Source organism: Manacus vitellinus, unplaced genomic scaffold, assembly GCF_001715985.3.
Source record: "Manacus vitellinus isolate BGI_N305 unplaced genomic scaffold, ASM171598v3 scaffold_14_pilon, whole genome shotgun sequence".
NCBI lineage: Eukaryota > Metazoa > Chordata > Aves > Passeriformes > Pipridae > Manacus > Manacus vitellinus.
The window spans coordinates 10631206-10658132 of record NW_021939063.1 but is presented as its reverse complement, the minus strand read 5'-3'; the positions used below and the strand labels follow the sequence as shown (position 1 = coordinate 10658132).

The following is a 26927-nucleotide window of genomic DNA, read 5'->3' as shown; positions in this document are numbered from 1 at the left end:
CCTTTTCCTGCTCCCACATTTGAAGTCTCAGAGGCAAAGATCTGCCTGAATTTTGTTTCTAGGTCTGGTGATCCTTTCCTTAGAGATCCTTGCACCAATCTGTTCCCTTCAGCTTGCTGAGATGGCACTGAACATGTTTAGCTTCAGGGCACGGAGTTGCCCAGCCTTGAATCAGCCAATGGTGAATTCCTGCAGCCTGTTGGAGAAACAGGCTGGCTGCCCTGCCTCCTCCTGTTTTCCCTATAGTGCCCCTGAGCTCTTAATATCTGGATGAGCTTTGATTAGATAAACAGTTGTAAATTTATGGGCAGGCAGACTGATGGGAATTTGGCTGGGAAGAGCTGGGAGTTGGTCTTTCCTGGGAGAAGAAAGCAGGGTTTCTCCTCGCTAGTTAGGACTGCAGCAGCTCTGTCACCCTCAGGTTTGGCAGCTACATCTGCAGCTGAGGTGTCTTATCACTGTCTACCGATGCAGGAAGGCCTGACCACATAACCCACATCCTTTGGCAGCTCTGTGTCAAGATGGTAATCACCATTCTGCATTGAAAATGGTCGAGACCCTGGTTTTGAGGGTGCGACTTTTTCTGTCCCAGTTGCATGTGCTGTCCCCTGCTTTCTCAGGTCCTTCCCTGCACAGCAGTGAGAGCTTCCTCACCTACAGCTGAGCTCTCCAAGCACCAGCCATTCCCAGCCCTGTAGACAGCCCAGCCTGGCTGTTTGCCTCCCTTTCTGTGAGCATGTCCGGCTCTCCCTCCACCTTATCAATGATCCGTGATACACTGGGGCAGTGCATGACAAAGGCATTCAGTGTTCCCTGCTCTGCCTGACGGTGTGTCACATTGTGAAGCTGTTTCTGCAGCTGGGAGATGCTGCAAACCACACTGCCCCAGATCTGTGCCTGGTGTCGTGCTCAGATGAGTCTGTTATGTGGCCCTGTACACAAACTGTGCTGAGCACGGGTGCCGAGACCTGCTGTGGTGAAGAAATACCTGATTCTGGTGAGATCCAGCTTTTTCATAATTGGACCTAATTTTCATAGACTCCCTCAGAGCATTATCCAATGGGACTTGAAGCTGCTTTCTCCCCAGAAGAGCCTCTGAAGGTGTTGCTGTCTCTGCAGTGGCTTGAGTGACAGATCAGCATGCCTCTAGCCTGGGTATGGCAGATGGGCAGGTGCTGGCATCTCTACCCATGGTACTTGTGTGTGGAGATGTGCCATTGAATGTTTTGGATATTCACATCAGTGCACAGGGCATGTCATGGCCCATGGGTCCCTTCCCATCAGCTTTGTCACCTGTCGTATGGAGGGACACCAAGGCCATGAGTCCTGGCCTCCTGTCACAACAGTGCTCACAGCTTTTCCTTCTCCATGTAAATGCCACTTGATTTATAGCCCTCCATCTCCTGGCTGCTTTCCCAGCTCTTCCAGGGAGGGAGCAGCAGCAGCAGGTTTGAGGCGTCCCTTGAAGTGCTCTCTCTCCCTGTGAATTTGCAGCCTCACTGTTGATGTGGAACCCGATCCAAGCCTGCTCTCTGGCCAGATGTTGCTTCACTGACCTTGCAGGAAGGTGGGTAATATTGACATGATGTTCAAAGGTGATGTTTGTTTGGAGCCACTGGGCGTGGGTGTCTCTGGGGCTGGCTGCCCTGTTCCAGAGGGCTTTCCTCAAGGCAGGGACCTGGGAAATCAGCAACTAACTGGAAGTTAGAAGCTTCTCAGCAACTCCCCATCCCCATTTGTACAAGTGTGTGGCTCTGCCTACCTTGTCTGGCCACAGGGAGCATCTCTGCACAGCCAGATTTCCCCATGGCAGGAAGAGGCAGCAAGTTCAGCCCTGCACAGAGCCAGGCCCTTCCTTTTGGCAAGGGTGCAGGGGTAGCATATTCACAGCTGGGTCTTTTCCAAGTTTACTTCTGGCAGTATCGGGGAGATTGATTTCCCTGTAGCTTGATGGGATCAGCAGACACAGGCACTGTGAGGCTGAAACAAGGCTGACTTGACACTCATGGAGTTTTGCACCTACCAATGCTGCTGGGTGGTGTGGCTGCAAGCCTCATGGTTCTCTTCTTCCTGAGGTCTCCATCAGAGCTTGCTCGTTCCCTGTAAAAAGGAAAGATGTCTTCAGAGCACCTGCTGTTAACAGCCGCCCTCAAGGCTGGACTGGCAAGAGGGAATTAAATCCAGCAGCCACTCTGATGAGCTGCTGCCAGTGGTGTTGAATCTGTTGTGTCTCACTGCTTTGATGACACTGGAGATGTTTGTCACCTCTGTTGAACATGCTGGCTGGGGAGAAGGACTCTTTGGTGGCCTCAGGCAATGGCTAAATGCAGCAGAAGTAGGCACAAGGGGCTGTGTGTTGGGACTTCATGTGCTGGAGGTGGTTCTCCCTAATCTCCATTGGGCTGTAATTAGCTGCTGTCCTCCTCTGCAAGCTCATGCATCTCTTCGACACATTGTAAAGCCTCTTGCTCTGTATCTTGTGACAATGAGCCTCACCTGCTTCATTTAGAAAGGCAGGACATAGACCCTCAACTGCCTCTGCACGGAGCAGAGAGGTGAGAGCCATGAAGCAAAGCCAGGGAGGGATGGCTGTGTGCAAGGTGCTGTGTTGGGAAGAGTTTGCTGAGTGTGCATTTTTTCCAAGATCTGCTTGTTGAGGCTTTCATCAATCCCAGATGCACAGAGCTGACAAGATGGCTTGAAACCTACTCAGCAAGACTTCTCTTTGTTGTATGTGTGCAGGTAGCCTGTGTGCAGAGGGCACAAACAGCATCTGCCCAGACCAGACCCTGCGGGCAGGTTTTAAGCAAGTCCAGCCTGGTCCCCTGCACCCTGGCCTGCCGTGGCCTCAGCAGCCGAGCAGAAGGCAGCAGGCTGGTGCAGATGGTCTCTTGGCTTGGTAGGTCCATGGTGCTGTGTGAGCAGCTGTGGATTGCCTGAGCCTGCCCAGTGATGAGAGCCTGAGGGGGTATGGACACAACCACCTCGTGTGTGTGTGCAGGGAGAGGTGGGTCTCTGGTGCAGCCTTGCCCATGGAAAATCAGCCCCTGTGCACCCCGGCAAGGACCCCTGCCTTGGCACTGCCAGTGCAAGCCCTTCTTCTGCAGTTCCTGTGGGTAGCAGGCTGCAGAGGAGGAGTTTATTGACAAGGAATGGAACTGCTGGCAGCCCAGGCTTGCATTATAAATGCAAGCAGCCAACTGGGGCCAGGAGAGCGACAGGCATAATGAGGAAGAGAAATTGCTCTTGGAAAGCTTCTAGCTTGGCTTATATGAGGATTTAACCATTTGGAAACAGAAGATTGTATAGTACTTATGCACAGGTACTTTATTTGCTCACAGGGGCCATATTCTTGCTGGATATTATTAATTTTTGGTTTCCTATAAAGATCTTAATTGCAGTCCTGTGACAGCAGAGAGCTAGGGACATTGCCCCAGCAAAATACATCCCTCCACCTCTAATGCCTGTGATCCTTTTATTAAACCTTCCTGGCATCTGCCTCAGGCTGATAGCAGGTGACTAGAGCCTCCTGCTGCCGAGAAGACGTGAGGGTTTAGGAAGAACCACTGAATGGGATGGAGTGTCCAGACCAGCTGCTGTTGGCTCTGTTCCTAATATGATCCCCACAGATGATACTGGGGTATTTGGCAGCTTCCTGGAAGCAGCTGGATTCTTTCTTTCCCTTTCTGCATGATTTATTGCGAGCTAATCCTAGAACTGTCACCATTTTCCATCACTTGATTAGAGTTTCCCTGGCTGATCCTTGACTCAAGTTGACTAAATGGGAATAAGAAGACCTTCCTTGGAAAACAGAGCCTGAGCCATCCCCACCTCTGTGGAGGAGGGAGCCACACAGCCAAGGGCCAGCTGTGCCAGCCCCTGTGCCTGGGTATGGCTGGTGACACTGTGATGGTCCAAGAGGTATCACTGACGAAAAATGAAGAAAAATTATCTTTAGAAATGTAAAGGCAAAGTAAGCTGTGTGAGAAAGCAGGAGTCAAGAGAGGAAAGAGCTTTACTGAGGCTTTATAGAAAACAAGGAGTTTCCTTATGTAATTTTAATATCTTCCTAATGGAAATGGCAATAACTTCTTCCTAAGTAAACCTCCCAGGATCTTGAACATCAAGAGTAATGCTCAAGTGATTTTAAATCATGTCCAGAAGCCAGATCTCTGAATCACAGTCACTTCTTGAACCAGCGGCTGCCAGTCCCTGCATTGGCTTGCATACAGCCAGCACTCCCTAAACAGTAGTCATCTGGCTGAAGCATGGACAGACCAGGGATTTCAGGTTTCAGAAATCTCTTCCAGGCAGTTAAAGGCTGAGCAGCCTCATGTTAAGGGGAAAAAAAAAAAAGGCAAAAAAATAAAGTTAGAAAGATAATTATTTTCCTGCCCAGTGTGTGTGACATGCAGTAGAAATCTAAACTTGTGCAGGATGTTCAGACCCCATCTCATGTCAGGAGTTTAATGTTCTTTCTGTAGCAGCTTAAAAAAACATCCATCTGATGACACCCCCTCAAACCTCCCAGCCACCTCTGTGACTGCTGTCTGAGCCGTGGTGTACAGCACATGGAAGCAGAGTTGGCTGCAAATCATCAGCTCTGAATTGTCTCTCAGCCCCTGTTAACTGCAGAATGCTGAGTGTGCACTGCAAATATGAAGCTCTGTGGGATGGGTTTGTTGGCCAGGCACGTGGAGCAAAGCACACATGAATGACTCCATTGTCTCTTTTGCCAGGCAAGTGCTCCAGCAGCCTACTGGGAAGTGCCCCTCTGAAGGGCACTGGTGGGGGATGCAGGGTCACACTGGTTTTGCTCATCTGGGAGTGTTTGCACACCTCAGATGGTGAAAAGTCAGCTCCATGTCTTCCAGTTCCTGCTAAACCTGTAAGAGCATTAATAGAAGTGCACAGTGGAGCTTATATTGTCAGCAATGCGTGCTATGTTTCTTTTGAGCACTTTCAGCAGAGATCCCTCTTTTTCAGTGGTTTGGAGAAATATCCAAAGAGCTCTGAACATTGGACTGCTGCCTCTCTCCCATCCCACATCCCACGTGGTGCTGAATAGGACACGCAGGCTGTGGTGCAGCAGGGATTGATCTCACCCAGCGTCCTGTTTCCAACCATGAACTGTGCCAAAGGCACGGCACACCCTGAGGGGTGAGAATGGAGAAGTTGCCCCTTGGAGAAATGTTTTCTGGATCCTTTCAGGGGAGGAGGGAGTGGTGATGTGAAATAGGTCCAATTGTCATGTTTCTGTAGTAGTGGCAATGCCAGCCTCATGTGTAACCTGTCACAAGGCTCACTTCGGATGTGATTCTTGGCAAGGATCTTGGTCAGAACATGCTCAAGCTAAAAGAGAAGATACTGAAAAGTTGGTGACAAGGAGGACAGTGCCAGACTGTGTCTGGGAAAGAGGTCAGGTCAGCTGCGAGGCTACTGCCTGTCACACCAGCTGGTCAGGAGGCGTCTGTCGCTGTTCTTGGCACACGGGCATTGCCTGCCCTACAAAGGTTGCCACAGCACTTGAGAGGCTGGGCTGAGGCATTTTCCAATGAAAGTCAATGTGGTTATGTTGAGCTGGATCCAGATGGAGAAACCTGAAGTCTGGTGGCACTTGGTGCCAGTGGCACTTTATGCTGGAGGCCAGTGCCTCATGTCTACCATCTGCAGTTTTATTGCATCTGGTGAGCCATTGAGCATAGAAATGGTTATGGGTAGGTGACAGTCGTGAACAAGGGACGCTGCAACCCCACATCAAGGAAGCAGGGAACATCCATCTGCCTTTTTTGGGCTGGAAACCGTGTGAGAACATTTAATATGCCCGGGGCTCCTGGGCTCTCCATACACCTGTCTACCCTCAGATTTCTGTGTGAGGGCTCTGTGCTGCGAGTAATTTGCACTGTGTGAGTGGGATAAGTGCCCCAATATCAGGCAGAGCAGTGATACAGCTCTGCTGCTTCTCCATCCCCCTATGCAGCATGCCAGAGGCACTCCAGCCCCATGAGCCCCAGGTACAGGGATGCAGGCAGTGGATTACTGTGCACAGATGTCAGGGATCTTATGCACAGGTGGAGGCAGGAATGCTCTGATTTTTGGTCCTGCTTCAGTTGCCTGGGGCCATGTGTTTACACCCCCAGACATTCACCACAGCCACTGCTGCTTCTGGCAGCCCTGACTGTTCCCTGTCTGGCTGGAACTAGAGCAGGACATGTACTCACCCCTCTGCGTGGCTCTTCCCATCCATGACTTTCCATAGAGAATAGCTTAGGACCTTCATCCACACCCTGCATTGACATTTCCTGGAGGCAGCGCTCCCCTTGTGCCTCTCTTGCCCATGGACTGCTGCCTTCCAGCCAGCAGGGCACATCCCTGGAGGAGTGAATGACTTTTCCTGTAAAGGCAGTGCAGTCTGTCGAGTTATCCCATGTAAAACAGTGACTCATTGTCCCCTTTTGGAGTGTGTTTCTTGGCTAGAGGAAGAATGTCATCAGTGCCAGGGAGCCTGGCTGCCGTTACTGCCCAGTTGTGCCACACAGCCCTGGGACTCTGAAGAAGCTGCAAGGGGGTGATTGCTGAAAACAAAGGTATTATTTTTAGGACATGACACCTCCTTTCACCTGCTTCCCAGAAGAAGTAATCTTGGACATCTTGCCCATGCACATCTTGCAATGGTGAGCTCTGGGGATCCCAAATACCTCCACATCTCTGTGTGTGTAGGAACTGTGTGGCTTGGAGCAGAAGATGCTGCAGAAGGGTTTGTCCCAGGGGATAGTAGCTATTTAGCATATGCATTTGATGGAAAGAGTTTGGAAGATCCCCCTTTGCTTCTTGGCTAAGAGGTTTGTACAGCTGTGCCTCCTCGGAAGTGAGCTGTGTCACCTCACTGCCCATGGAGCCTCTTCTGAGGAACATGGCTGGGAAGGAGTTATTGGGGGTGCTTTGTCAGCAGAGACATGGGGTGAAAATAGGTTCAGGGGGTGGGGTGCCCTGTCACCCTTCTGGAGCCATCTGTGGCTGCTTGGAGTTTGCCTTAAGTAGCTTCCCAGAAAAACAGGAGTCATTTGGGGAAAAGGGAGAGATTTTCAGGGAAGGAAGGTCTGCATGATAGAGGCTGGTAGGACCCCTCCATTGGCTCCCCAGCAATGAGATATGTTTTAGCCAGGTACTGGAGAAGAGGAAGATGATGGACCATTGTGCAGCCTTCATCCCTCTTCTGCACCCCTCCCTCACCTTACTCTGAGATGGTACTTTATTATGGTGGCTAAAACATCACTTCTAAGTGACCCCAAGTGCCTGTGGTGCTGCAAAACCACCTTCTCCCATATGCAAACATGTGCAGGTTCACCCATCCAAGCTGATGGGAGAGATGATTTGTCTTTCCCTGCTGCAGCTCATTGTGCCTGTTGTACGTGGGCTGGTTCTCTGTGTAAACCTCCTCATGTGCACGTCCTGTCTTGCCCCACTCAGGTTTGCCCCGAGCTGCTTTGCTTGTGGTTTTTCCCTTAGCTTTGTGGGTAACCTCCTCCCAGCACATCTCTGTTTAGTTCTCCACAGTTTCTAAGTGCTGGGAGGTGAGGGGAGGCAGGGAACGAAGGGGTTAATTACTTGATTTGGCTGTTTCAAAAGGTCTAGGGCTGGATGGGAGAAAATGTGCAGCGCTGGAAAAAAAGCCTGAGCTAAGCTTTCAAGCATCCCCATGCTGCTGGGACTCGATTCTGTCTGATCCAGCCAAGTTCAAGTCGCTCAGTTTAGTTTCTGCTGAATGAAACATGTTAAGTCAGGACCATGTGAATCACCAAAGGGGGCCTTCTGCCTTCCCATGGGGAGCAGTCCCCTCAGGCTGGGCTGATGATACCAGGGTCTCTCTGGGCACAATCCTTCATTTGGCTGATTCAGCAGGGCCTTTAAACAAGGGTGTGCTGGACCACCTGAACCAAAACATCCAGTGATCTGTTGCTCAGCCCCAAAGTGATCAGACCTGTGTTTTCCAGCCCACTCTGTCATGTGGGTGCCATTTGGGAAGTGCCTTATACAAACTCGTAGCAGCAGTCTTGTAGTGGTAAGAGAAATTAAATACCCTTCGTTAAGCCCTCTGATGGACAAGCAGATGAGCTTCAGGCTTATATGTATGTTTTGCTCCCCAACCCTGTGAGAACAGACATATTTTCGTTGTTTGTGCTTCTAGGGGCTGTCCTTGTGAGAGGTGACATCTGGCTGGAGATGGGTTATAATCAGGCCAACAACATCGAGGTGGTGGCTATGCTTGAAAATAGAGTTGTATGACCCAAACATGACCTACCTGAGGCAGTTTCTTATCCTGAGAGTTTGGAGGCAGTGCTGGTGAAAGACACTTATCTAGTGATTTTAGAGGGACAGCTGAGCTTCCTGGTGCCATGCCAGTGCCTGAGGGTTGTGGCTCAGCTGGTGACATGGAGGAATGCCACTAAATCATGTGATGGGTAGTTTTGCAGGGCACAGGGATGTGTCTACCTGCTGATCTGCTCAAGGAAGCAGAATCCCAAATGTGACAGTCCTACCCTTCTGATAAGCTACATTACCCTGGCCAGGTTGTCTGGGAAGGACCCGCTCCAAGACACTTGCAGGGGTATAACCAGCTACAGACCTTGGGTTCCCCTTGTAGGTCCTGGAGCTCCCACTGCCCATTCCTCCAGGGAGAGTTGTACAGGATCAGGGCCTTAACTGGTCCTGGTGTGAATCCATGGGCTCCTGTGCAGTTCTTTCAGCTATTCATAGCCAGTCAGCTCAGCGGTGTCCTGCCCCTTGTTCTGCTCTAATGTCTGAAAACATTCTGGAGCAAGTGAGGCGAAGGTCCCTGCTGCTCCCCAGGATGCTCCAGGTTGTCAGTCTGCTGTAAGGCAACAGGAGGAGCTGGCAGGGGAAAGGTTTGAGGGAGAATGGAGAATTATTCCCTTTCCCTAACAAGTGAGCCGAGACAGACATCTCCAACAGACTCTGTGCCGCCTCTACCTCAGCAGAGAGTCATGCAGAGCAGCCAGCCCTCACTGAGGCTTGGCCTGCAGAGCCGAGGGCGGGCTGTCAGGAATAGCCTGGATTATACATTGCTGGCTTGTTCATCGGCCAGGAAAGTACTGGAGGCAGCCAGCGGTGGGTCTACCTGTGACCACACCACACAGGGCTGTGTTAGGTGGCAACCTGTTACCTGTGTCCACATAACCTGCACAGGAGAGCCACTCACTGCTCACTTGCTGATGGGAACAGGTGTGTTGTGCTTGTGCTGAGCTTCTGCAATAGGACATTGTCATGAGGCAGAACACACTGAACAAGCCATAACTGGAGAGAAAAACACCATGACAAGAGGAGCAAAGGTGGGAAGGGCCACAGGGGCATTTCCTGAGTTGCAGAGAATGTTGGTCTGGAACAAGAAATGCGTGTTTGTATTGTAAATGTTAGAGTTACGTAGTCTGTGATTTGATGCCAGCTCCCCTCCATCACTCCTCCTGCTCACCACTTACTGGCACAGCCCCAGGATGAACAAAAGAGGTCAAGCACAGCGATTACTCCAAAGGGATCTGTTCACTGCCATGTGGAAGTTGTGCAAGGTGGGGGCTGTCACAGGTTGATATCTGAGCTTTCCTCTTCTTGGGGAGCAGTACTTTGCTTGGGAGAGGCAGGAGGAAAAGACCAGAAAACATCTCTTCTGGTTGTTCTCCACAGGGCTGGTTCCTTCTTGCCATTGCTTGTGCTTCTCTGAATATTGCTGTTCCCCATAACATGTTCTCTCTCCCCAAAATTCTTACTTGTGTTTGTGCTCTGCTGCCAATTTGCCTGCCAGAATGGGGCATGGATGCTGCCCACTACCTCTGAGCATTCTGGGTGCAAACACCTGGATGAGCCTTTGCACTTACACCTCCTTACACTTGCAGTTCTCTGGTGGAGGTGTTTGTGTCTGAATTCACAAAGCTGAAGGATGCATTTAAGCAAATCATTCATGTGGCTCTGTTAAATTTCTTTTCCTTTCTTAAGCATTTTAATTCAGCCTCTTTTGTCTATATCCTTGACTTTCTAAATGCAGTAAGAATCAGCAGTCACGAGAATCTAAGGAGACTTGATTGCCTCTTTGAAGCCAAAAATTTGATTTGATTTTGGAGCCAAAAATTTCCATTTCCAAATCGAAACCCCTGAGTAAGAATTAAAATAGGAATGAGCTTTGGTTTTAATTCTCGGAGGTTCTCCCTTAGCTCTGTGAATGACAAAATTACCACAGTTCTTCACAGCCAAGTGTAGCATGTGAGAAACCAAATAGTCACTTATTTGTTCATCTTTTACACAAAGAGAGGTCACTGCTTTCCCCAGCATTAAGCCAGTGTATCTGGAGTTCTCTATGGAATTCTTGGTGTTTGGATTCCCACATCACCCTTGTTTTAAAAAGTAGCTATCTTTAAAAAAAACAACAACAAAACCAACAAACAACAATCAGACCTTGTGCTTAGGTAGAAATTAAGGAAATATGTTCTCCACCATTAGGAGCCCAAGCATAAAAACCAGACCTTCCTAGAATTAGACTGCTTTCTTGAGATGGCGCTGTTTGACCCAATAGCTCTGATTCTTTCCAAGCAGGACTTTTCACGTGGACCATTGGCCACTGCCCAGGACTGTGGTTCCATGTGGGATTTCTTGGCTGCTGTGCCCTGGACCATCCTCATCCAGTTGTTGTGTCCAACTGCATGTCCCAGGCTTTGCTATCAAAGCAGGAGGGAAAACTGAGCTCAGACTGAAGGAACTGTCTGGATCTATCACTGCTGCTGCCAAGCTCTATTTTCTTTTTCCTTCTCTTTTTTTTTTTTTTTGTTCAACTTGGATGTTAAAATCGAAAATTGGACAGATTCAGCAGCCAGTGGCTGCAGCTTGGGTTTGGCTTCGACTAACAGTCACAATATCCTCTCATAAATTAGATGGCAGGATCCTTCTCTGTGTCTCTTGGGTACATTATTTTAATAGTGAGGAGACTCTTCATGAAGCAAAGCTGAGTTTCTGCAGTCAGGGATGAGTGAGCCATCACTGCTGTGGCTGAAGCACTCACTCATCGCCTGAGACGGGTGCTGGAGAGGAGTCAGCAAGGTCTGGAGAAGCTCATTGCTGTGCCCACAAAGAGATTCAGGTCCTAATTTCTGGCTCTTCTAGTGACTGACTTAATGCAAGTGCTAAATCCTTTACTTCATAGACCTCTGGGTGTTGTTTCCCCTTCTGATAGAAAGGGGTAATATAGTAATTTGTTTCCCACTGTAAACTCTTCCTTCTCCCATGAATGCAGTTCAGCTGCACACATGCCATGTGTTCTAGGCAGACAGTTCCTATCACCAATATCTTTTCCTATGTTCCATTCAGAATTCATCAATAATAGCACCTCCTCTGAGTTTGGAGCGTTTTTTTGGTCTGAGAGAGAACATCCCCTTCCAAGAGGGTCTGTCCTGAGAACTGAGTCTTCCTACAGAACAAAGAGGCACCTATCCCACTCACCCGTTGGCAGTGGCAGTCTGTAATTAACACTGATCATTTCAGGCACCACAATTATTTTTTCTGTTTTTTTAGATTTTGCACAGACACAACAGGAAGTGAAGCTGGGGCTGTGAGACAGCAGCGGGAGGCAGCAGTGGGGTCAGGATTAGCTCCTCAGGGCCTCTGGGGTGCCTGCTTATGTGTAAGCACATGTGCTGTCTCTTCACTTCCCTTGGCTGGACACCACTGAATCTCCTCCAGGTTTTAACCCTCTCCAGTGTTTTGTATTGGAGACCACAAGTGGAGTTTTTGGCTCCTCATGGCCCTGGGGTCCAGCCTGGAAAATGCCTGAAATCTTCATCCTCCAGCCCAAAATGAATTGAGATGCCTCCTTGTTTTGTCTCAGCCACTGGGTCCCTCTGATCTGAATTTTCCAAACCTATTCCTATCTGGCACTTGCATAAGTGGGCATGAAGATGTCCTGCATGTGAAACACCTCCCATTACTCTCTACTGGCCTGTTCCCAGGGTATAATCACGTCCCAGCTCAGCTCATACACACATCCAGCCCTTGCAGCCTCCCGTGGGGCAGCAAGTCCTGGGATCACCTGGCACCTTTTCAGCAGCTTTGGATCTGCCTTTGTCCCAGGAGAGCAGAGCTGGCAGTGCACAGCAGGTGAGGGTCACCAATGCTATGGATAATAGTATTCATGCTTTTTTTGCTGCTGTGGCAAATACCTCACCTGATATGTTTCAGGACTTCATTTGCCTTTTTTTTATGACTGTCACACTGGCAGCTGATAGCCCAGAACTAATGCATCTGGGACCTCCTGCCACTTCCAGCAGCAAAGTAGAAGACACAGCTGAATTCCAACATTGTGAAATTAAATCCTGTTAAATTTCCACTCCCCTGGTCCAGGACGAACTTTCCCTGTTGGTGTTTCAGTCTCTCCCTGCCATGGCAACCTTTCTCTATGCTTTGTCTGTCATCAGTATCTTTCTATTTTTATGTCAAGTCCTTCCCAAAGTATTAATCCCAAAGCTGATCTGGGAGATATTTTACTAGAAATCTGCCCTCTGTCCAGTATTTCTCATTTAAGTGCCACCTGCTTTCTAGTTGCTCCTGTCCTTTACAGTTCTCCTTTTAAACTTCATCTTCCACTGAAGTACTTGTTTCCTGTGGTGTGTCTTATCTCATGTACTGTGTTTATCTGGGTGAAGATCTGACACATGGGCTTGATCTACAGAAGTGGCTTAATTTATTCACAGGCGAGGTTGCCTGGGTATGAGCTGTGCTTGGTAAGTGCCACGTTTATTTATTTTTCAGTTGCACCCACATCTTCTATTTGTTTTCTTTCCTTCAGACTGTTTTCTAAAGCCTGAGTAATGCTGATGTCAGCCTAGCAGGCTCGTCGCTGCCTGAATCCTGTCTCCTGGCCAAACTTTTCAACTCAGGCACTGGATTTGCTGTTGTGGTTGCAGAGAAAGAACCTCCCTCCTTTCTTAAGGGTCTCTGCAACCAAAACAGCAGATTCTTTCACTGGTGCTTCCAGAGGTCTGGAATGGGCATGATCCAGTCTTTCCCTCACCTCACACATGTCTGGCTGTCTTTGTAATCAGCTAGTACACCTAAATAGTCACAGCTTTAGAATCTGTTCCCTTTTCCAGTGAGAGCTGGCAAGTCATTGAAACCTCAGATCCTGCTGCTGCATTGATGTCACGCTGCAAGATAATAACTTCAGTTGTGATGGCACAGCACTAAAGTCTGGGCTGCAGGGGAAAAGGAAGGAGGGCGCGTGATGCCTTTTTGAGCTCCAAGGGAAAGTCTGAAAGCATGTATTGCACAGGAGACTCAAAAATGTGCCTGAGCTCCCTTTCAGGCTCATCTCGTTCAGTGATTTCTGGTCAGGGTCTCTTAGCATGGGAGTTCTGCTCTCTTGCTCTGCATCACTGCTATTCCCTTGTCTCACACGGTGGAGATGCAAAGGACAAATGTGATACTTCCTTCTGCCCATCTCAGTGAAAAACATTTTGGATTTGCATCACAGATATACACTGTTTTGATACTTCTTACCCAAATAGTGATCCAGCAGCTGCCAAGGGTTGATATTTTTTCCCCTTGAGAAAGTTGATATGCCTTGGCTAAGCAACGTCGCTGCTTTCAGATGCAATTGTGGCAATGCTAAATTTCCAAGCATTACCACTGCATGTGGTGGAATCTGGGAACCTCAGTAACAAGCTGTAAAGTCAGGAGAAAAGCCAGGATGTGAAGATCTTGGCAGCTCCTCCATGATGGAATATCCTGCTGTACTCAGGGCCATGGTGCCAAAATGCAGCACAAACCATTGATTTACTCGGATGATACTCCCTCCTCAACACTGTCATTTATTTCAGTATTCCTTGGCCTTCCAAAACTAGAGTCCCAAAATAGGGAGAAAGCCCAGAATGGGAACAAGCTGTGGGATTTTTTTTGAGTGATAAGGTGGTTGGGATGAGGCAGCTGAGGAAGTGGGGGTTTGTGTTCAGCTTGGGCCTGAGCTGTGTTCGTAGAGCTGCATGATGAGGACCCAGGGTCTGGTGATGGGGGAGGACTGGCAGAGGAGTGCATGAGCAGTGATGTTACAGGGTCAGGGCTGAAAGATGGTGAATAAGAGATGACCACATCTTGGGGTCATGGGGCAGATCTGTGTTAGATGACAAAGCTTGATCTTAGTGGGGCTGGACTCTGCTAAATCACCATCTACAGCCTGCTACTGGCTCAAGAGGATCGCAGCAGCCCTGGCCTGCTTACCACTGTGACGGCCAGTGTAGCTCTGCCAGGTCATCCCACGTGTTTTTGGGATGCTTTGGGCACAGGCAGCCTGGGCTTCTCTGTGTTCGCTCACACGCTGCAGCCACTCTGATCCAGCCCTGCAGAGAATGGACACTCTGGTCCCATGGGACACACATGCATACCAGCTGCTGCCCTCCCATGCACCGGTGCCTCATGGAGCTGTGCTGGGCTGCAGCTGCATCTCCCCATATGCCGTGGGGCTTAACACTGGCTTCAAAAGTCATCGTTGTGGCCCAGCCAGGATCCCGTTTACTTTTCTCCTTGGGACGCTGTGTGTAGTGAGAGCAGACAGTTTCTGAGGGGGGAGACTTTCTGCAGTGGAGCCTTGTAAAATCCTGCCACTGGGCCAGACACTCTCAAGGGTTTGGCAGTGCCCTGGCAGGGATGGTGTCATCGCTTTGGAGTGCACGTCAGGATGTGCACGTCAGGAGTGTGGAGTACCGGCGTCTTCCCCCTGCCAGCTCAGCACTCCAGACCTCCTCCAGCTGCACGGGAGCAGCCTGACAGGGGATTTTTCCTTTTTTTTCCCTCTTTCCCTTTTGTTCTGGAACCCTGTGCAGCAAGAGGATAGCAGGGATCCCAGGGGGGTTGCTGCTAACCAGAGAAGACGCCTCGTTCTCTAACAGTTCTTGCGCTGGGGAAAGGCTGGAGGAAATACATTTTGGAACATTTCTGCTGGGGCTATTGGCAAGAGTCCTGCAAGGTGCAGCAGCCGCTGGCCAGGCTGGTTCCTCTGAAGAAAAGAGGACTGAAAGGTCAGAGCATGGATGTGACCTGCCCAACCTCTGCTCCCTCCCCACTCTACTGCGGATTTGCCTTTTGTTCAGCCCAAACAGCCTCCTGCCGAGCCAGTGTTCCTCCAGGGCCATGACCTGACGCTGCACCAGACACTGAAGCCTTTCCCTGGGACGTTTCCGCCCCCTCTTGCACAGCACCAGAGCAAGCTATTTGCATTCTAGCAGCTTTAAGTCAGCCTGAACCACCCAGGGTTTGCTTCTGTCCTAGGGAGAAAGGTTCTGGTTGATGCACGTGTTAATCTTGAAAACAAACACCTCTGCATTGTTTTTACTAAATATAGGACCAGTGTCTGCTGTGGTGCAGGGCGCTGCAGACAGCCCACAGTGGGGTCACTCTCCTACATCGAACAGGAGTTTATCAGGCCCAGACAGGAAAGAGACTCAAGTTTAATGGTCTCCGCTTGCAGATTTGAGCTGCAGCAAGTTGAGTTTTCAGGGCTGATCTCATTCTCTGTCATTTGCAGAGGGCTGAGCCTGGAAATGTGAAAAGAGGCCCCTCTGGGACAAGCATCTCAGCCCAGCGCTGTACGTTGGATTTTCTGCTTATCTCTCATTAGCATAGATGCCATTTCACCCTCCTGTGGGGTAACTGATACAGGAGATTGAGGAAGAAACTGTAACTTCTCGTTGGGTCACATCTTGATCAATCCAGTCCTGCAGGAAGTGTCGTTTCCCACGGACGCGCAAGCATTCAGGCACTGCTGATGAAATCTTGTGAGATCAGGCAGTCACTTCCTCCTAATTGCAGCTCCAGGAATGAATAATCTTTAGCTTAGATCCTGGTTATTTCATGCTTTGGAGCAGTTTTCGTTTAAGCAAAATACAGGCACATGAAAATGGAGATGGGATCTGGATTTTTCCTACTGGTTATTTTGGTTATACAGATGCCATCTGGGGCTTGTATAACAAATTTGGTTTTGTTTGGTGATGGTCAGTGAACAAAAAGATCCAGAGCCTCAAACTGTCAGGCAAAACCCCTCTATTAGAAACCTTCATGTTGCTAGAAATGGCTTGTGTCACATGCTTTTCCCAGGAATTTGGAGGACTGGAAGAGCCTCCCAGGCCACAATCTCCTGAACAATGGTTCCTATCATCCCCTTCAGAAATAACATCTTCTTTTTCTTTTTAAAACTCATGAGTGTGATTTCTTCTGTGGAAGCCAAGTCTAGGCCTGCACAACCCCCATGGTTAGAAACCTCATGTTAAAACTCTTGTGACATCCTCTGCCAACAGGGAGGGTCAGAGACACGAAGCAGACTGAGTTGTGGGACAGCTGCTTGAAGGTATTACTGCAAGCGAGAACCTGTGCTCCTGCCATGGCTGGCTCCCTGTATTAGGTTTGGGATATCCAGGCCACATGGTTCTGCTCATGCTGTCCTGGAAACATGTCTCTAGGGCCAAGGAATGGCAGCTGAAGCAGATGTTTCATAGCCTGGAAGGTGGTTGCATCCCTGCGTAATTTATGAGCACGAGAGCTTGAGCAGCTGTCACCAACTGAGTGTCCAGTGCCACATTCATACCTGGCCAGATCCAGCCTTAGGTTTGGTGCTGCTGCAAATCAACCTCTGAAATGAAACCAGCCAATCTGCAGAGCAGGAAAGGGGCAACGACTGCTTGGGTGGCTGTCTTCAGCTTCAAACACCGGAGGAGATGGTGCTGGTTTAGAAGGGAAGAAAAAAAACAAATAGCAAAAATGAACTTAAATTGATTTACTAGTCAGACAAAGCACGTGACCAATTTCTCTATTTCTGTCCACGTCTCTGAGCCTGGAAGTGCAAACTCTGAGCCTGGGAGGGCTCAGCACAGAGCTGCTGGTGTTGGATCTGCCCCTTCCCTCTGCCAAGCACAGATGCCATCTCGTCCCTCACAGGGCTGTGGCAATGCTGACTGAGGTCCTGTCTCCTCCTGGGTCATTCCCTCAACAATGCAGCCTGCACACAGGGGCATTTCCCAAATGCATATGGATCAAACTGTTCCCAGTTGCTCTTGAAATTGTAACAAGATGTAATCTTTATTTATGGTCTTTTATTTGTTAAAGATTAGGTCTGGATCTTTTGAATCCTAGCTGCAGATTTTGTTAAAATGTAAGAGGGAGGGACAAGAATTGCTTGAACGTTGCTTTCAGAACCAGGTGTATTTATTTGTCTCTTCTCTGGAGATGTTGCCTTATTCCAGCTTGAGCATCTCCAGAGAAGGTGAGGGAAGCAGACTCTTCTAACCCCTCTGATTTTTCTCACTGCTTTTCCAGCCTCAGAAGACGGAGCTATGAGATCCACTTGGCAGGGGAAGGCCGGTCGCAGCCCACTCCAGGCCCTGTATGAGAGTTACCAGGTAAGAGGAAGGGGAGATGGAGATGATGAGGTGAAGATGGAGTGGAGTGCTGGGCACTGACCCTTTCTTTCACCCCTCTGGTGTGCAGGATGCTGTGCCGTCGTCAACTACCCCCAAGGTCCTCACACCTGAACATCTGGCTGTGTCCAAAAGACAAGACCACACTGCTCTGGGGAGTAAATGTTGATACAAACCACTTATGGCCCTTGCTGGTACTCAGGCAAATGATTTCATTACCAGTGGGCTGAGCCATAAGTGGGCAAACTGGGAGATTTCACCATCTGAGGAATTCAAAGCCAATTCTGGGCTGTCATAGCAGGGAAAGAGCATCGTTGCTGCCCTTTCTGAGCTAATAATTGAGAGATGTTTCTGTGTTGGGTGCTGCATATATACACACACACATACGTATATGCATATCTAAATATTTTTATATATATATTTTTATGTACTCAGCCATGAGGGATTTACAATCCTGGGATGTCTCAGGCCTGTTTGTCACCCTCAGTTGTGCCGTCTACATTTCCTGAAAAATTGGCACCTGGGCAGAGATCATCCCCTCCAGGGATTAGTGGGTCCCTCCCTGTGCAAGGGTCTGCAACAGGACAAGCCATGATCCCTGCTTGAAACAGGGAGCACTTGCATCCCAGCCGGAATCAGGGAAGGTGTCCTGCTTGCCCTTCACAGTGGGGTTTGTGGTTGAAACTGCAAAAGGTGTTTGTTTCCTTCTGCTGTGTTTCCCCTCTGGGTGGGCAGTTTTCCCCTCCTGCAGCCACACTTGTCTTTGCAGAGGGATCCTCGCCCACAGCTTCCCTGCAGGAAGTCCTACAGGAAACCACCCTCCAACCGGTGCAACAGGCTGGGCCTTGCCACATGCCCCAGCCACCAAATGTGCCCTTCATCTCCCCGTGTCCGTGGGGCTGTCATCTCCTGCAGGGCATAGGGCAATGCTGGTGTTCCCTGCAGTGGGCTGCCATCCCTGCTGCCTCCCCACTGCCCATCAGCACTGCCCCATGCAGGTGGAGCTGGATCTCCTCTCCAGATGTGATGCTTTGTGTTACTGTCTAGGTTGATGCTTTTATGCCTATAAGCAGCCGAAGTACGTTTGCTGAAAAATGGCAAATATGGACTTCCTCGACCACACTGCCGGCAAATCTTAATGCTGCTGGAATGTCATGGTGTTATTTCCTTAAAAGTCATGCTTAATTTCCCTGGCTTTTAAAGAGAAGGAAATGAAGGGAACAATTTTGCTCTGAAATAACTGCAAGACGTGCACTTATTCCAGTGGGCGGCTGTTGAAAAGTAGTCACATTTATTTGTTGCCATGCCTGCAGACATTGTCTGTCTGTCTGTCTCTCTGGTCCAATAGCTTTGAATTATGCAAGTGCAGGGAAAAACACCTGAAAAAAAATCACATTGTTAAAATGCCTCTTTTTTTTTTTAAGCCCTTGCAAAAAGAGTTTCCAATTTTAAAAGGCTACAGGGAGGCTCCAAACAAAAGAAATTTCTATTGAAAGGTTTGGCTGTGTCACAAGACGTTGTACCATGAGAATGCCTCTTCAGCTATGGTTATCACCTCCCTAGGTGCTGTATTTTCTTCATAGCCAAGTAGCTAACAATGTCAGAGTCATATTTTGGTGGCAGTTAGCATCTGTTCACCTGCGTTTCCTCCATCTGAACATTTTCCCTTTTCCTTATTGGAAGGAGCAGGGATGGGATGCTTTCTCCTACCCCTGTCGCAGGTTACTGCACATGCATGTTCCTGGAGAAAGTAGTTGCTAAGGTGACCCAGACAATGTTCTTTCTTTTGTGGAAATGAGATCCAAAAGGGTCTGAGTGTGGTTCATTCCTTGCAGGAGGAGCTTTTAGCCCAGGTGTTAATGCCTCTCTGAAGGAGACAAGTCCGCTGGATCATCCACAGGCTGGGCAGTTTGTCTCAGTATCCCAACTTCTTTAAGGAGCTTTACAAACCCTACCTTTCCCAGGCTCTGGTGCCTCCCAAACCGGCTTACAGTCCCTCAGGAAGCAGTGAGAGTGCACCTGAATCTTAGCAAAGGGCACGCCTAGGCCGTGGCAGCTGTCAGCAGCAAGGATGGAGGGACCAAGGACACAACCTGCCCTTGCCCTCATTTGGAGGTTGCCACGTCTCTGTGGGTGGCAGAGCTGTTTGCTGTGGCACCCTGGGACACTGACAGGACTGTCTTCACAACCCCAAAGAGGAACCCCCCGTTGTTTTGCGACATGGCAGTAATTACACAGCATCAGAGCAAGAGCCCTGCGGGATCAGAGCCATCCCGGGTCGGCCGGCGTGTGGTGGAGCCGTTAGTGGTCATCACCCGGACAAGGCTGTTCCCAGCAATGATGAACACAAAACCTCCCAAGCCCTGTGAGCAAAACAGGGAGTGAGTGGGTAGGAGGAAGAGGGGACCTTCCTCTTCTGACTTCCTGGTAATGATTTTCCTTCCCTAGATGTTTTAATGACATTTTGGGATTTCTGATGAAAACCATGACAGGAAAGGTCACATCCCCAAATCTGAAGGGAGGGTTTCAGCTGGGCAGTGGTTAGGGGGTTCTGGGCTCCTCAGAAGCCAGTGCAGCAGCTACCAGGCCTTGATGCAAGAGTCAAAAGGGATAAATGACCATGTCTTAATTCCTCATCCCTGTGATAAAGGAAACTGTGACCAGAGCTGAGGCATTGGAATGGCCTGTGTAGAAAAATCCCTCAGTAGAAGGAACCCAAAGCCATCAGAGAGGGTCCCACCACCATCTGCAGCAGGCCCTTGCTCCTCCTTTTGCCACCCCACCTCACGTCCAGCTCCCCACCTACTCCCCAGGCTTGGACTGTCAGCGTTAAAGACCAATTCCCTCTGCCTCTCCTTGGCAGCACATCCATGCCTTTTCCGTCATGCATACCTGAACGTGTGTGCCACTCTTGGGTGGGGCATTCACAGCAATCCCATGGGTGTAGGTGTCAGTGCAACGCAGAAATGCCCCACAGCAGCAGGAGGGGCCCTGTGCCAGCAAACAGGCTGCAGTGTCTGCCCCTGGGGCCGTGCATGTCCCCCAGGCTGGTGTAAAGGAGAACACATTAGGTCAGTGCGTGCGGGGATGCTTTTAAAAGATACTCCCTTATTGACCCTCTCTGCACTACCTGTTCTTCCCTCACCCCCTTTGACTTGTATCTTTACCCAGCTCTTCATCCTATTTTGTCCTCCCTTTTGCCCCCAGCCTGTCCAAGGATTAAAAGCACCAAATCAAGTTGTGTTCAAAGCCAATGCTGTCCCCAAAAATCCTGCGTGAGTGACTGCCAAACCCAGGAAAGGGGAAGGAATGGAGACAATTGTGGGCCAAGTCTTGTGTGTAGGCTACAGTTACCTTGGGCAAACTGGTGACCATCTCTGTTGGTTTTTTTCTCCCCAGTTTGAGCAATCGACACTGCAGGCTATTCACCATCAGAGACGGGAGACGTTGAGCAACGTCTGCAACCGTTACACCCGCAAGAGACGCCTCCTGCAGCGGGATGACCTGCGGCATTTGGTGGTGGATGACACGCATGGGCTGCTCTACTGCTACGTGCCCAAAGTGGCCTGCACTAACTGGAAACGGGTGATGATGGTCCTGACAGGGCAAGGCAAGTACAAGGACCCACTGGAAATCCCCGCCCACGAGGCCCACGTCCCATCCAACCTGCGCACCCTCTCCGAGTACAGCGTTTCCGAGATCAACTACCGCCTGCGCAGCTACCTCAAGTTCGTCTTCGTGCGGGAGCCCTTCGAGCGCCTGGTCTCAGCCTACCGCAACAAGTTCACCCTCAGCTACAACCAGGCCTTCCACAAGCACTACGGGACCAAGATCATCCGGCGGCACCGGCAGAAGCCCAGCAACAAGGCCCTGGAGCGCGGGGACGACGTGCGCTTTGAGGAGTTCGTCTACTACCTGCTGGATCCACGGACGCAGAAGGAGGGGCCCTTCAATGAGCACTGGGAGCGGATGCACTCGCTCTGCCACCCCTGCATCATCCACTACGACGTGGTGGGCAAGTATGAGACCTTGGCCGAAGATGCCAACTACATCCTCCAGCTGATTGGGGCCGACACGACCGTCAAATTCCCAGCTTCATCCAAGACCACCAGGACCACAGACGACATGACGGCCCAGTTCTTCCAGCAAATTAACCCCTTCTACCAAAGAAGACTTTTTAATTTATACAAAATGGACTACTTGCTCTTCAATTACTCCATCCCCTCATACCTCCGCATCCGATGAGACAGGGGCTGGTGGGGAGAGGGGAGGGAGAGCTGGATAACTCTCATCTTGCCGAAATTCCTCTCCTTCCACCTTGTGCTCATCTCTTGGTTGACTTCTTCCCTGTGCCCTCTCACTAGGGTCTGCTCCACATCCTGATGCCTTATTCATGCATGGTCTGGAGGGAGGACACCTCTCAAAACACTGAGGCTGGAGTTTTTCCTTTCCTATCCCTCCCACCCTTCAATATCTACAGGGGATGGTGGTGGGACTGGAAACTGCTGGGTAGGAGGGCTTGCCTTGGTTGGGGACTTTCTTTTAACTAAGGGACTCCTCTGTAGATCCAAGTCTTGGGAAGGCTCCTTTTATGGGCAGGATCCCTTCAGGTCTTTCTCCTCCTTTCTGGGCTGTTCAGGGGCAGACATGGTGTCTTGGGGGTCAGGGTGGAGTGTGTCAGAGACTTGCATAGAACCAGAAATAAAGCAATAATTTAATGTAACTTTTTCCTTTTGTTGAAAATTGCTCCCACCTTTTCTTTTTCCCTTGTTCTCCTCCATCCTTGTCCCACTTCTCCCACCATCCCCCATTGCTGGAGAAGGCAGAGATGTGTCACTCTGACCACACATTTCTCCCTGACAATACCTGGAGGGCTTTTTTGTTCCTCTCCATATGCTCCCAGTTTGAATACAAAATACACCAAAGAGAGTGAGAGGACATGTTTGCAGCAGGTCCACAGTGCTTTCTCCTGACTCCAAAAGCGGAAAAGTGTCTCTGTACGTTTGTGTCTGTTTGTCTGTGTGTACGTGTGCATGTCTGTGTGTCTGTATTTGAGAAAAAATTGAGGATAAAAACGGGGAGAGAGACACCTAGAGGGAAACAACCCTTTACCTGGCTGCCTTTGGACAATCATTCCTTGAATTAAAAAAGGGGAGGATGGGGTGAAACACAAAAGAAAATGACAAACCTAGCCCTAGGATTTTAAATTAAAACCAGTCCAAGGAGCTGTATTTCTTTAAAACCGTATTTCAGTCTTCCCTCTTTTCTGTTTGGCTTTGGCTGGGTGACTGCCTTTGTAAATAAATACACTGGTTAGAGATGCTGTAGAGTGTGTCTGCTGGCTCAACTGCAAACACTTGACTTATTAGTGCAATACAATGGGAGGTTTTATAAAATTATAGTGCTCTCAGGCTCTTTCAAAAACAATGTTTCCATCTAACAACTTTCAGCTGTTATATCTTAACCTTTTTCCTCTCTGCCTCTGATTGGCATCTACATGCTGACACTCCCTCCTTGCTTGCTGCATTTGGAGATTGGGTTTAGCAAAGCAATGAAAAAGAAAAGCAAATGAAACTGCTGGTGATCCTGGCAGTCTGACTGATTCTCCCAATCTGGACTAGAGATTTCGCAGAAATGGCCTTTCTCATGCTGTCTTAGTATCTCCCTGCCTAGCTGAAACACAAAGCACAAAAACAGATTATATGATGCAACAAATTTCATCGGCAGCATTCAGGTTTGGAGAGCATTCCTCCTGCTTTCTCAGGAGTCTCGTGTTCCCCTGCTTAGCACTGCCTCTGCTTGGAAGAGTAATTGTTCAAGTCTCCACGAGATCTTTTCATTCCTTTTGGTCATAATGTGGGGTCAGATGCAGAGTCACAAAGGGACAGATTTTTGGATGGATTTCTTTTTTTTTTTTTCTTTTCCTAAATACTGTTCCCTGCAGGTACCTCTAAAGAGCTGATGGCACAATGAGTGGCAAGGATAGATAGGCTTGCTCCCTGCTCTCTGTGAGTGTTTAGGCAACATCTGGCTGTCTGGGAGCCCCTTTGGGCTGTCTTTGGTGTGAAAGTGAGGGAAGGGCAAGCTCTGGGCTTTGTTCTTTAGCCAGTTTCTAGCCTTTCCTGCAATGGTGGCAATGGGGTGATGGTCCCAGCCATGAACGACTGTTTGATCGGCAGCCTGTTCCTGGCATCCCCATCAGTCCTGACCCATTGACCCAAACAACAGCCCAGCCACACGTGTATGGAGCGAGTGCAGCCCTCCAGCCCCAGCCACGGGCTGCTGAAGGCAATACCCTTTAACAAGGTGTCTTCTGGGTCATGTAGGACCTTTGGAAATAGCCACTTCTGGGCTTTTACTGTAAAAACCCAACTAAAAACGTCCACAGTCCAACCCTTTTAGGTCATACCCTTGGCTTCTTCCCTGCCTGCGTCTCGCTTTCCAGAGCAAAACCTGCCCGTGAAAACAGAAAAAAAAAAAAAAAAAAGAAAAGAAAAGAGCCACTTTGTGTTTGTGAACACTTTCAGCCCGGGCTGGAGCTTTCCGGGCCTGGAAACGCTCCGGCCGTGCCAAAGCCGAACAGCCGGGACTGGGACGCTCCGGGACCGGGGTCGGGATGCTGCGGGGACGGGATGCTGCGGCCCTCCCGGCAGGCACGGCCCGACCCCTCCCCAGTCCCACTGAAAGCGCTGGAGGACGGGAGCAGGACGGAGCTAGGAGGACCCCGTGTGACCGATGATCCCAACTACAGGCAGTGTAAGTGTGCTGGGAATGATTTCTCTGAGGGATCCTGACTGCTTATGGCGTTTTTAACTCTTTCATTGCGTTCCTTTTTCTTTTTAGAGGAGAAAATACCAAGGAACCCTCGGTCACCTCTGAAGTGTAATTGGATTTCGTTTACTCCTCTACTTGGAAGTGGGAATGTGGCAGTGCCTGATGTGCCACAAGGGCATGGAATACAAGGGAATACCTGGGGTCTGCCCTCCAGGAACATGGAGCAGAGGAGTGTTCCTGGAAGGAAGAGAGTGGTCTGGTGATGAAGGGCACAAATGCACCGCTGGGATCTCAAACGTGACCAACATGCAGTCCTGTGGGATTTGTCTGTCTTAGTGGCAATGGAGCTTTGGTTCAACTGGCCAGTGGGACTACACACCTTGTACTGTGCTGTGCTTTTGCCAAGGTTTGATGATGAGTGGAGGTGAAGACTCTTCTCAGGCAACCTCAAGAGCAGCGAGGTGAAGACAGACCCAACCATCGCACCAGGAATGAGCTCAACTGCTGCCACCTGGAGAAGGAGCAAAGGGTTAACCCCAAGGGCAGCAGGGGCATTTCTGTCTGTACATGGACTTCTTTCAGTGCCCTTAAATACAAGCCTTACACTGCCAAGAAAAAAAAAACAGCTTGGTATTTCTGCAGGGAAATAAACCTTCCCTGTGGGGCTGGTGCCCAGGGGTTACACTCCACTGACCTCCCACATCTGGGGCCTGGCTAGGAGCAGCTGGGCTGTGGACAAGGAGGGGTTGGTCCCACAGAAAGCCAAGCAAGGATGCTAGTGGCTGCTAAAGCACTGAAAGGAGCAGAGATCACAGAATGGGTGTGGCTGCCACTAGACACCTATCCCATAATTAGGCAACTCGTCTGCTGTGGGGTTTAGGCACTGCATCACGCTGACTGGGCAGTGCTGTTTTTTGCCCAAGCTGGAGTTCTTACACTGGCAGTGATGGGTTTGGGCAGGAGGACTGTGCTGGCAAAGGGAGAGCTGCCATGACAGCACTGCCAGGGTCACCCCAGCTTTGCAAAGGAAGCACAAAGATTAACAGAAAAATCCAAGTTAAACACCATGATCACACAGGGCTCAGCCTTGGGGAAGGAATAACCTTGCAAACTCTATTTAAACCCTCCCTTCCTAATCCCTCTCATCAGCTGCCTATTAGAAATAAATAATTTAAGCAGCAAAGCATGGCCATTGCCATATGAAGTAGCATTGAGACTTCTGAGTCACAGAGTGCCTGTGTCACAGAGCCAAGATGGGGCAAGTACAGCATGGGTATGCCTGGGGGTAAGTGCCAGTCCTGGCCTTGCTGAAGTGAGGACCCCGGTAGTAATATCCCTCCACTCTCAGAAAGGCAGCTGGTACCATGGGAGTTCCCATCCTGGCCTCAGAAACACTGAAAAGCTTGGGGACAAACAACTCCGAATGAGTCAAATTGGTCCTGGAGTTTGGCTTGGAAGCTACTGGGGAGCTCTCAGAGCACCAGGGGACACAAAAGATACAAGAACAGCCTCACTTTGGCATGTTTATGTGTGCACACTTAGGCAAGGTAAGTAATGATTATACTATAATGTGTAATAGAATTATTGCAAATACTTGAAATATTTATAGGTGATAATACATGCATTGTATGTAATATGAATATATGTATAAAGTATGTATTACAAGAATAATTAAAGAGCATTTATTATTATATTTACATATTATATATTAAGTTATTATATTTGTATATGGTTATAATACTTAATAGGTATTTGGCTTATCTATGTCTACGTATACATATGTGCACTGTATTTATATTTATTATATAAATACAGTGATGCCCCCTAGCATAAAAAAGAGAGTACCTTCCCTTCCTGCAGTGTTGAACTTTGCCACAATCCAACATGGCTTAGCAGTTGATGGAAAGTCTGCCCTTTCCTCTGAGTGCCACTGACAGCTCTACTTGCACCAGAATTAGGAGCATGGAGGGCACTTTGCCTGTGCTGTGGGTATTCCATGCTATGGAGCCGCTGGCCCATCCCTCGTGGCCCATGTGAAGCTGTTGAGTTTCCCCTTCCAGTGGAACAAAATAGAGCTTCAGTAATCAGGAGGTTTCCTTCCAGAGCTTGCTGTGCACCACAGATTGGGTTGTTTACCAGCTGAAGGATTAAATAGACTTCCATTGAAAGGGAAAAAAAAAATTGTGTTTTCAAGTATGTCTTGGAAGTGGCGTCTCACTTGAAGGAGGCTTTTCAGACTTGCTTGTGTTTGCTGGCTGGCACTTCACTTGTCCCTGGTAAGGATGCTGCATTCTCAGAGTTTCTGGAAAATTACTGTATTAGGATGGAGGCAGTGACTGGAAGCTGGGGAGGGGAGAAATATAAATGCTTTGACTGTCCCTGAAAACAAACCCCCGTTCTCATCTGTCTCTACAGATGGGGACAGTCCCTTCTTTGCCTGCAAAGAGAAACTGCTCTGCACCCAGGAATGGGGGAACCCTTTACTGACCTTCCTTCCCAATTCAGCTTGGATCTCCCTGAGGCCCCAACACACTGGCACTGTGGTAGTGCATGGCAGACACCCACTCCCTCCCAAACTCCAGTGCCATTCCTCAGCCCCTGTCCCACAACACTTACATCAACCCGAGTTTACTGGGGGACAACTAATGACTGATGGCAGGAGTGAATGTAATGGCACTGCTAATACAGCGGGAA

The 26927-nt window shown here is 49.4% G+C and overlaps 1 protein-coding gene across 1 annotated transcript; it reads left to right on the top strand.

The window, feature by feature from the left end:
* Nucleotides 1-17360: 17360 nt before the first annotated feature.
* Nucleotides 17361-22182, top strand: CHST13 (carbohydrate sulfotransferase 13). The gene is made up of 2 exons (XM_008925292.3): nt 17361-17441; nt 20859-22182. Exons 1-2 carry the CDS (start codon nt 17376-17378, stop codon nt 21702-21704), a joined length of 912 nt encoding a protein of 303 aa, XP_008923540.1. The 5' UTR covers nt 17361-17375; the 3' UTR covers nt 21705-22182.
* The last annotated feature ends 4745 nt before the right edge of the window (nt 22183-26927 follow it).

What these genes read in the sequence shown, in the direction of transcription:
- CHST13 (XM_008925292.3), top strand. Translation starts at nt 17,376, where the DNA reads ATGAGATCCACTTGGCAGGGGAAGGCCGGTCGCAGCCCACTCCAGGCC. An exon ending in CCCTGTATGAGAGTTACCAG is followed by an intron (nt 17,442 to 20,858) that starts GTAAGAGGAAGG and finishes TTTTCTCCCCAG; the next exon opens with TTTGAGCAATCGACACTGCA.